A 12,114-nucleotide genomic window follows, 5' to 3' on the forward strand; every position below is an offset into this window, starting at 1 on the left:
CATATGTGTGTATATATATGTGTATATATACACACACACATATATGTATATATATTTGTATGTGTGGGTATATATATATGATAGTTTTTTTGTTTTAATAACTCTTATAATTTGTAATTAGTGATTAAAAAAAACATTAGAACATGCAGGTAGGGCATACTTATTCTTTAGGGTCTGTTGGAATTGGGAAAAAATTCAAGTCTGTTCCCCCTATGGACCTAGAAAAGAAGAAACAGGCTGAAAACAACAAGGGGTAGTAGAGGGAAGCTAAGCAGTCCTAGCACAGTGGCTGTCAACCTTCGTCACACATTGGATATTAAAAAAAATACTGAGAGGTGCCTAGGTAGCTCAGCCTGTTGAGAGTCTGACTCTTATTTCGGCTGGGGCCCTGATCTCATGGTTCATGGGATGGAGCCCCACGTCCTCGCTGACAGCATGGAGCCTGCTTGGAGTCTTTCTCTCTGCCCCTTACCCACTGTGCTCACTTACTCAAAATAAATAAACTTAAAAAAAGACAGATGGGACACCTGGATGGCTCAGTCGGTTAAGTGTCCGACTTCGGCTCAGGTCATGATCTAGTGGTTGGTGAGTTTGAGTCCTACGTCGGACTCTGTTCTGACAGCTCAGAGCCTGGAGCCTGCTTTGGATTCTTTGTCTCCCTCTTTCTCTCTGTTCCTATGCTGCTCACACTCTGCCTCTCTTTCTCTCAAAAATAAATGAACATTTAAAAAAAAAAATACAAGTGGTTAGTATTCACTTCTAGAGATTCTGGAACTTCTTGAATTTGAATTTAATATGAAGACTGAGAACCACTGGCCTAGAGACTAAAACCACTTGAGGATTGAGGAAAGAGTTCCAGCGTTCTTCTTGTAGGATAAGTTGGAGTTTATTTTAAAATGATGCTTTCCAAGCCTTGTGATTTTTTTAGGTTTCTGATGGGTAGAAAACAAAAGACATGAAGGAACCTTTAGCATATGGAAAGAATGGAGAGATTCACATCATAATAGTAATGACACTTCATGGATTGACTGATTTAGCATTGTGACATTTGCACAGGTTGCCTGTGATTTGCTTCGGAGGATAGTTCGCATCTTGTATCTCTCTCAGAGACTCCAAGGACAACTGCAAGGAGGAAGCAGAGAGATAACAAAAGCTGCTCAGAGTCTTAATGAACTTGGTAAGTTCCTTTTTGGTTAAAAATTAGAGTTTTTAAGATTTTTCAGTCACTTGATTTGTTGACTGTTGTTATCACCCGGCACAAATATTATTGAACAAAATTATTTAATAATTTGCCATATATAACATTGTCACACTTTTCAAAATGGGTGAATATAATCAATTTATTTCTTAAAGTTGCTGTTTATTTTTAAAATTCTTATGGTAAAATTGGCCTTTTTATTTATTTTTGGTATACAGGCATGTGAATTTTAATACATGTATAGATTCACATAACTGCCAGTACAGTCATGATATAGAATAAGTTCCATCACCCACAAAATTTCCTTTATGGTCACACCTGACCACCTCTATTTTTGGCAACCATTAGTTTTCCATCAGTTTAGTTTTCTTTTTAGGAGAATGTCACATAAATAGAAATCTAAATTATGTGACATTTTGAGGCTAGTGTTTTGTACTCAGCATAATGCCCCTGAGATTCATCTGAGTTTTTGTATATACCATAGTTTGTAACTTGGTGTTTGTTGGAATGTCACTGTGTGGTTGTACCACAGTATTGATTGGCTGATGGAAGGAGATTTATGTTGTTTCTAGTTTTTGGTAATGATGAAGAGAGCTACTATAAACATTTGTGTACAGGTTTTCATGTGAACTTAATTTTCAGTTCTGTAGAATAAATGCTGTTTTTTAGGTGACAGAGCCTGTGTTGGCATCATGCCTAGAAAATTTACTGAATTCATTCCTTGATATGCTCATTCTTGTTTCAAGCATTTAGAACAGACACTTGACATTCAAGGGTTTAGCACTGATGGTTTGGACTGCTAATAAGCTGCAAGGTCCACGGTGATATACTTCCTAATATTTCAGGCAAAATTTTGAATTTAGTAGAACTAGCACCTTCATTTTAATGAGGCTTTGTTGTTTTCTTCTTTTCATTGGGTGCCCTGTAATTTTTCTGAAGTGGATGTGTTTAGTGATTCTGTGCCTTTGTAGGTTTGGAGGTCTTTGATGATATCCAATTCTTGGTGGTGTGCTTTGAAAATAATGTCAGAAAGATATGCATTACGTGTCATTTTTGAAATGTTCTATCTTTGGTATTTCAATTACATAGTCATGTTGTAGTGCTCATTCCATATTTTTTACTAAAGAAATACAGCATCCTTGATAAATCATACTTCAACATTTCAATTTTTAATGCCTGAATGCATTGTTTAGACACATCATTGGAAATATATTTAACTTGTGATTTAATATGCTTGGAATACATTGTTTAAGAACTTAATGTTTATTTATTAAAATTTAAAAAATTTTTTGAGTTTCTGAACAGTTAACGCAGTGTTACATTAGTTTCAGGTGTATAGTACAGTGATTTAACAATTCCGTACATCACCTGGTGCTCATCATGACAAGTGCTCCTTAATCCCCATCATCTATTTAATTCTTCCTGTCTCCCCACCTCTCCTGTGGTAACCATGAGTTCTCAATAGTTAAGAGTCTGTTAAAAAGTTAATTTTTAATCAATGAGTAATGCTTGAGTGTTTTTTTCATAGTATGTGCTAAATGTAGGAGTGTAAAATTCTAGTATCAGCTTTTATTTTTTGCTTTATCACATTTAATTTTTTTTGCTCCAAAAATAATCTGAGGATAATAGAATCATTAAAAACAGGCACAAGTTAATTCAAGGCTTATTACGTATATTTGTCACCACTGACACTGTTCCATAATTATAAATTGCTAGATTTTGATTATGATTATCACTTTTTCTAGAAACAACAAATGCTATAATACAAATGCTGATGGCTTGTTTTTAAAAAAACATACATAAGTATCAATCATAATGTTCTGAGTTGGTTCAATGTAGAGTATAAACCCATATTCTTCCAATGAGGTGTTAGCTTTACCCAGAGTTTTATAAATATTAAATGATGAGCAGTTGTTGAGAAAGTATCATTCACAGTGGAATTCTCTCAAAATGGATTGTGTTAATTTAAATTCTTAAAGCTTCGCAGATTATGTACCATTCAGAATTTGCAAAGGCATTATCTCTTCATTCACCACTGTAGCTCAGGCTTGGCCAACCTTGGCATTGATAATAAGGAGAAGCCAAGAGGAAGATAAAGTTTCTACGTTTGGAATTAGAATTTTAATAAAAGTAATAACTTGGCATCAATATTACAATTACACATACATACTAAATGATATTTAATGATTGGAACATCTCTGAAATTATTAGTGTCTGTATCAGTACTGTTCTGATTCTCATTAGAAAGAATAAAATGATGAAGACTAGCAGTGTTTACAGGCCATTGAAATTAACTTAAAACTAATCTCTTAAAAGGTCTTGGGGGTTGAATTGCAGAGACCAGATGAAATTCATTGTTATCTAGAAATTCAGTGTATTTTGAGGGACTAGAAGGAGCATGGAGTGACTGCTAATGGGTACAGATTTCTCTTTGGGGTGATGAAAATGTCCTGGAATTAAATAGTGATTGTTGCACAACCTCATCAATTACAGAAAAGCCACTGAATTGTGCACTTTAAAAGGTTGGATTTTTGTGTCTTATGAATTACATATCAATTTAAAAAGTATATTCTGGTACCTGGTGACAATTATCTTCTACTGGTACCTTTTATTTTTCTAAATTGAGGTCTAGGTGACATACAATAAACTGTATGTATTGAAAATGTACAGTTTGGTAAGTTTTGACATGAAACGTCATCAATATCAAGGGAAAGAACATAACTATCACTCCCAAAAGTTTCCTCATGCCCCTTGGCAGTTGTTCCTCAGGCATTTATTGAACTTCTTTCTGTCACTATAGATTACTTGGCACTTCAGATAATTTTATAGAAATGAAATCATAGTTTGTATGTGTTTCTGTGGCATCTTTCAGTGAGCTTAATTTTTAGATTTATCAATGTTGTATATATCAATAGCTCATTCCTTTTTATTTCTGAGTAGTATTACATCATATAAGTATCCCACAGTTGGTTTATCCATTCATCTGGTGATGGGAAATTTGCATTGTAGTTTTTGGTTGTAACAAATTAAGCTGCAGTGAACCTTCATATATAGAAATCTTTGTATGGACATATGCTTTCATTTCTTTTCAATAAATATGTAGGAGTGGAATGTTTAGATCATATGGTAGATGTGTGTTTAACTTTTGAAGACATCGCCAAGGTATTTTCAAAGTAGTTGTAAAATTTTACTTTCTACAAGTAGTGTGTGAAGATTCTACTTCCTCCACATGCCAACACTTGTTATAGTAAGTCTTGTTGTTTTTAACCATTCTGATTGGTATGTAGTGGTACTTTGTTTTGCGTTTACAAAAAATTTACTAGAACTAGTAAAGGGATAAGCAAGATTTCAGGATATAAGATTATTATAAAAATTAGTTTTATTTCCAAATACTCTTCTGTTAAGAAGCAATTAGAAATTGAAATTCAAAAAATATCACTTATAATAGCATCAAAAATATGAAACAGGTTGAATTTGACAAAAGATTCATATGACCTATAGACTGAGAACTAGAAAATGTTGTGAACAATAAAAGAAGACCTACATTAATAAATCAACTGTCTGTGAAATCAAAGACTTAATACTGCGTAAGATGTCCATTTTCCCTAAATTGATCTACATGGATCCAATATGATTATAATCTGAATCCCAACAAGCTTTTATTTATAAATTGACAAACTGATTTTAAAATTCATATGGAAATGCAATGGATTCAGATAGATAAAGTTTTTAAAAGAAAACAAAGTTGGAGAATTAACCCTACTTGATTTGAAGACTTCTTAAAAAATTTATAGTAAATAAGACAAAACAATAGACAAATAGATCATTGAACAGAATAGTGAGCCAGAAATAGACCCACACTCCTATGAACAACAAAACAGGTAGTCTTTTCAACAGATGGTGTTGGCACAATTGGATGTCCATATGTAAGACAGTGAACTTGTGTTCATACCTTGCTTCATATAAAAAAATTAACTGAAGATGGATCACAGCCTTAAATGTAAAATGTAAAGCTATAGAAAATTTAGAAGGAAACACAAGAGAGCATTACTGTGACTTTGAATTAGAAAATAATTTCTTAGATATATCACTCAAAGCACAGTTCACACAAAAACTGGTAAATTAAATTTTATCAAAATTTAAAACTTGTTCTTTGAATGGTACTGGTAGAGGAATGGAAAGGCAAGCCACGACAGGGAGAAAATGAATGCAAAATATATATTTGGTCAAGGACTAGTGTCCAGAATATTTAGAAATCTCTAGAATGATGGTGAGAACACAGACAATGCAGTGAAGACATAGGTGAAAGATTTGTATGGATACTTCACAAAAAACAAAACAAAAAACAAACCCCATGAATGGCAGGTAGGCATATAAGGTGCTCAGTATCATTAGGCATTAGGGAAATAAAATTATATTAGTGTCTTACTGACAGAGAATAAGCAAAATGATTTTAGTGCAGACATACTTGTAACTTTTCATGCAGACGATTATCTAATGATTATAAAATCTACTTAATATAAGCTTCAGGATTAAATTGTATCATATTGATTTATTACTTCTCTTCAAGAAGAATCTTTAGACTAGATGCAAATTTAGATGGACGGGCCTTACTATAAGTTGGTAACATTTGGAGCACCTTGGTGGCTCAGTCGGTTGGGCATCTTACTTTGACTCAGGTCATGATTTTGCGATTTGCAAGTTCAAGCCCTGCGTAGGCTCTGTGCTGACATCTTGGAGCCTGGAACCTGCTTCCAATTCTGTGTCTCCCTCTCTCTGCCCCACCTGTGTTCATGCTCTCTCTGTCTCTCAAAAATAAATAAACATTAAAAACAATTTAAAAAATTGGTAACATTTTTTGGAACAGTAGTAAGATAAGATACTTAAAAGTATATATATATATATTTTTAATTTTTTTGATGTTTTATTTATTTTTGGTACAGAGAGAGACAGAGCATGAGAGGGGGAGGGGCAGAGAGAGAAGGAGACGCAGAACCAGAAGCAGGCTCCAGGCTCTGAGCTAGCTGTCAGCACAGAGCCTGACGCGGGGCTCGAACCCACGAATGTGAGATCTGACCTGAGCTGAAGTCGGAGGCCTAACCGATTGAGCCACCCAGGCGCCCCAAAAGTATATTTTTGATACTGTTACCAACTATGTTTTAAAATTGTTGTTAGCCCATCAAAGCAGAGTCTCTACATAATTCATAAGCTTGATATCTTTTCATAACTTTAAAAAAATATTTGTTTACTTTGAGAGACAGAGCAGGGGAGAGGCAGAGAGGGAGAATCTCAAGCAGGCTCTGCACTGCCAGCACAGAGCCCTATGTAGAGCTTGATTTCATGATCTTGAGATCATGACCTGAACTGAAGTCAGAGGCCTAACTGAATAAGCCACCCAAACACCCTTTCTTAGAACTTTTTGAGCAGTTTGGTAAGCTGTCATTCTGAACCAGAGGAAGGCACCTTTTTAAAAATTAGTGTTTATGGTCATAGAGAGGGGCACTTGTGGGAAAGAGCACTGGGTGTTATATGGAAACCAACTTGGTAATAAACTATATAAAAAAATTAGTGTTTGAAATCATTTAAGAGTAGAACTATTGAAAAGGTTCTTGTAATATCAGTATAGTGAGATCAGGTTGAATAACATTTTTTATTCCATGGGATGCATTTGTACTTTTTCTATGTTGAATTGAAGCTGTAGTGGTGGAACCAGAAAGTGCTATATTTCCACAATCCACCTTAGCACTTTGCAGCTTCTCCTTGGGAATATTATGAGGCGTTCTACTCAGGATATAGACACCTCGACCTATCAATTATAGAGTCATTGGTGAGGAGTTTAGTGTACTCTTCTCTTCAGTGTTATCATATGTTAAAATCTGTTGGATACTGTTGGGTTAGAATATTTAAGTGTAGAGAGAACATGGGAGATGTAAATCTGTATTATTTTGAATTTAGGTAAACAGTATAGTAGTTTACTTGGGCTCATTGAGAAACTCATTTTGAACCTAGTTCCTCTCTACTTGTGTTTTCATTTCGATTCCTTACATTTTATTTCTCCTTATTTGTATTAGACCTTTGCTTTTGAAAGTTAAAAAAAATTGAAACTCTTAATTTTATAAAATTTACTAGACGTTTTTGAGAGTCATGACTACCAAGAGCCGATATTTACATTGCGAAGTTACCACAATTCAGGGTTAATTTCTCACTTTTCCTGGCTTAGAAACCTTATTTTACCAACTGTGAGGATTGAATTAATAATTGTTTATGGATATTTTATTGTCTGACTTGTTCTAAAGAAGGCATTAATTTGACTTACAAAAATACATAATAAGAATGAACAACAGATCAGAGACAAGTAAAAAAGGGATGACCCTTAGGGGTTTCCTATAGTAGCCCAGCTTTTTGTGAGTCTTTGAGGCAGAGATGATTTGTGATTTCTTCTCCTCCTGCCATTGATAGACATTCTTTTCACAGCTTTTGGGAAGAAATAGAGTATGGGATTCATAAATGGGTAGGGGTGGATCGAGCTCTCACAAACCATAATGACAACTCATCTTCTAAAATGTTCTTGAGTCTGTAAATCCATTTTAATACTTCATTTTCCCCTTCATATTAACCAAGTTCATGAGACACTGTTTTATTATCCAGAAGACTGTTCATTAATATGCAATGAGATATGTGCTATTCTTTGGGCTGAACACATATAATTTTCTCCCTGGAGAGAGTCAATGGAAAAATAAATTTGTAATCAGAAACTTGTTGGTAGAATTTGAGTTAGGTCAAGGGAAGCTGGTTGTATGATTAAGATATTAAGATATTTATTACCAAGTATGATAATCTTGATGCCTGTTACACCTTCTGATTGATAATGTGCTTACTTTACGTGGAGTGCTGTCAGGAGGAACCCTCTATTTGATCACTGCCAATCTCTTGACTCTTAAGGTTTTATTTTTTCTTTTATGCTTCATGTTGTTGACTGTCCCTATTTATTTTACACAGTTTTATCCAAGTAGGATATAATAAAGATGATTAGGTTCCTGTTTCCAATTAAAATTCTATCTCATTGAGTACAGTTTGTGTCTTTCCTGAAATTCAGTCATGCCTTTGGTCTCTTGAATTTCAGAATAATTTTCAACTAATCCCACTTATTAAACAAACTTGTTAGTATTTAGATAATTCATATTTGTAGGTTAATATGATAAACTTTGTATGTTTTTGTAGTATGGATGCTTTCCAAACAGAAATATAATGTCTCCTCATTTGATCTAGTCTGTTTTTATATTTTCAAAGTTTTTAGTTTTAAAATAATATATGTACACCCTATACATTGTGTCTTATGATAACTATTTCTAGGTAGTTAGAAATTTTTTACTACCTAATTGTTTTTTACATGTTCTAGATAAAGTGATTGAAGGAGAAAAAAAATTTTACATAAAAATGTAAGCAGGAGCACCTGGGTGGCTCATCCAGTTCAACATCTGACTCTTGATTTCAACTCGGGTCATGATCTCATGGTTCTTGGGTTCAAGCCCCGTGTCCTCTTGAACTCAAGCAGTCTTGGGTTCTGCACTGTCAGTGCAGAGCCTGCTTGGGATTCTCTCCCTCCACCTCTCTCTTCCCCTTTCTTGCTCTCTCTGTCTCTCTGTCAAAAAACAAAAAACAAAAAAACAAACAAAAATAAAACCAGACTAGAATTTCATGGATGCTCTTTTTTAAAAAAATTTTTTAAATTTATTTTTATTTATTCTTCAGAGACAGAGCATGAGCAGGGGAGGGTCAGAGAGAGAGGGAGGTACAGAATCCGAAGCAGGCTCCAGGCTCTGAGCTAGCCGTCAGCACAGATCCCCCTATGTGGGGCTCAAACTCACGAACCATGAGATCATGACCTGAGCCGAAGCCGGACGCTTAACCGACTGAGCCACCCAGGCACCCCTCCTGGATGCTCTCTTATTGTTAGTCTTTTTAATGAAAATCAGGATTTGTTATTTATTTATTTATTAATTAGGTTTCAATACACATAAGCCCTATAGCTTGTTAGGAACATGGTAAGAAATGAGTAAATGTAGTTTTTCTGTTATGCTCTTACATGAAATGAAGTATAAAACATGATGATGATGATACTGTTATTATTATTGTTATCATCATCCATGGAAGAAACCAGTCTCTTCTCTTGACAGCTTTTTCATTTTGGTTCATCTGTTTCTTTCATGAACTAATAAGAAAAAAGCTCCAGTGAGTCTCTCACTGTAAGACTTAGATAAATTTATTCATTCATTAAGCTAGTACTTATTGAATGCCTACTAAGTATACCATGTACTGTTCTTGATAGCAAGCATATATCAGTGAACAAAACATAAACTCCTCTGCCATTTATAAGAATTTACATTTTAGTGGTTTCTAAGGTTCCAGACCTGGTAGATCTGTAAAAATGTGATTCCAGAGCTGTCACCACCAGTGCTCTACTCCTTTCCTTAAACTCTATAGCAGCATTTAATTGCTTTATGAAAGGCATTGCTGTCATTGGTAGGTCTTCCAGGTTCCTTTAAGAAAAATAAAGAAAGGATGAAACACATTTAAGATATACCGTGTTCAGTGCATCTGGGTGGTTCAGTCAGTTGAGCATCCAACTCTTGATTATGGCTCAGGTCATGATCAGGGTTGTGGGATCTAGTCCTGCATTGGGCTCCATGCTGAGTGTGGAGCTTGCATAAGATTCTCTCTCTCTCTCTCTCTCTCTCCTCCTCTCTCTTGTACACTCTGTCTCTAAAAAAGGAAAAATTTTTTAAATTAAAAAAATAAATGCCATGTTTATATAATTAATGTATTTTATGTTGTGATTGTTGGTTGATTCATGTTAGTGACTTGTATATTAAAGCTTTATTGAGTTGTTTAAAGATTTTTTAAAAGTATAATAAAGTATTAAGTTATAATTAAACAGTTGGATATGGTAGAAATTAATTTTTATTGCTTACGGTTTTCTAATTATAATTTTGTGGCTAAGCTATGATACATTAATATCATGTTTTTTTGAGAATATATTCTTAAAATTTGTCATAAGGGGTACCTGGGTGTCTCAGCCGGTTGAGCATCCACTTTAGCTCAGGTCATGATCTCATGGTTTGTGGGTTCGAGCCCTGCATCAAGCTCTGTGCTGACAGCCCAGTGCCTAGAGCCTCCTGTGGATTCTGTGTGTCCCTCTCTGCCCGCCCGCACCCCCCCACCCCGATCATGCTCTCTCTCCCTCAAAATGAAACAAACATTAAAAAATTTGTCATAGTATTTTGTGAAATATTTAATGTAGAAGGAAAGGATTATTTAAGGTTGTTTCATCTACTGCTGTTCTTACTATAACTGTGATATTTTCCCAATCTAGTCGGATTGTACTTACAGACAAACATTTCTGATTTATGCACAGGTGAGAGAAGTATGATTTATATAACCTTTGCCACTAACAGGTGACCAATAAATAATGAAATGGTGAATGTTTCTTGAGATATCTACAAGATGATGTAGTTGGTGATAACTTTGGAAAATTTTATTATTTCAAGCTTATTAAAATGTCTCCTGATATGAAAATTTGTAAATCTGCCATATGACTTAAAGTATTAAATTAGGTCTGAGGTGACTTCTTAAATGCATTTAATACATGTGTAGGTTTTTTGTGACAGCTTCAACGTGGAGAATTCAATATGCATTTTTCAACCTACACTGTAATCACTTGTGATGATAAACATTTTCAGAAGTTGGATTTAGGTAGTCTCTAAATTACTTACATATGTGACTGGATTCAGATGGGGGTGATGCTGTGCTCATATACAAATGTTCAGAATAATGGACTTCTGCTTAGGTATGGGTTTTTGCCTGTTGAAGAGATAAGCATATTAAAATAATACATAAACCGTCTTTTTGTTAACTAAAGGAATTTAATGTTACCAAAATTTATATTTGACAGATGACACCTAGAAGGCATCTATGATCCTATTTTACTGGTTTTATCTTTTATCACATTGTACCAAGGAAGTTGGATTGTATCTAGACAAAATAAGCAGCAGCTTACTTTTTGTAAACTTCAGAATATTTCATACATTTCAAAGTTACAGTAACATTTCTAGGTGTATGTTTTATTCCATATGGTCAGTTAGTGCTTATGGAAGCTCTGTATTATACCTTACTGTTTGTCATCGCTTGCTGTAACATTTATGGGTGTTTGAGAATGATTTATTTACTGTAAGGTTCTTGAGACTAGCAGTGTGTCAGATTTTTAAATTTCCTGATTCTGAGGTTTTTTGCTGTGTTTTTTTTTTTTCCATTTGGATGCTTGGCCCAATAGTTCTCAACCTCTTTTCTGTTCTAGTATTTATATCATTAATAATTTTGATATAAAAATCAAAATATTTTAAATGAATATGAACACAGTGCCTCAGAAATAGAAATTTATTATTTTATTGACTTTTACTGATTATTATATTGACTGTTTCTTAAAAATAGATTTAGCCTACTTAGTGAATTGTGTTGGAGTCATAAAGTTTGATATTTTATGGAATGACTAGGTGGGATGTTCTCTTTTTTATCACCATTGTATTTCATACCTTTATAAAAAGTCGTAGAGCTGTTTTAAACATCTTTTTATCAGTCCTTGATTTGATAAAATAAAATTATCTATAGGCTAAGTTAAAAGGGTTTGATATAAATTTATCATTGTAGGTATACTTATAAAGTTTAGGATTTTAATACTATGTAATCAACAGGGCAGGTAGGCAGGAATGATATTCTGAGAGACCAGTAAAACAGTCTGCAGTTTTATTCGTTTTAATATCTGTGTTACGGACTTGAAATCTGTTGGCAGGGAATCAGAAATAGGTTTTTCTACTGTATCTAAATGGAAGGTAATGCTGATAATATAGTTTTATTATCAC

At 34.1% G+C, this 12,114-nt stretch overlaps 1 protein-coding gene across 1 annotated transcript in view; it reads left to right on the top strand.

Moving 5' to 3' along the window:
* The window catches only part of COG5 (component of oligomeric golgi complex 5), a 302,966-nt gene that overhangs the window by 36,132 nt on the left and 254,720 nt on the right, over positions 1-12,114 (top strand). Inside the window, exon 6 of the mRNA XM_029927167.1 lies at positions 1,057-1,177. Coding sequence (XP_029783027.1) covers positions 1,057-1,177 — 121 coding nt within the window. The remainder of the gene's footprint in view (positions 1-1,056; positions 1,178-12,114) is intronic.

The sequence above is a fragment of the Suricata suricatta genome, chromosome 2 (assembly GCF_006229205.1).
Source record: "Suricata suricatta isolate VVHF042 chromosome 2, meerkat_22Aug2017_6uvM2_HiC, whole genome shotgun sequence".
Classification (NCBI taxonomy): Eukaryota; Metazoa; Chordata; class Mammalia; order Carnivora; family Herpestidae; genus Suricata; species Suricata suricatta.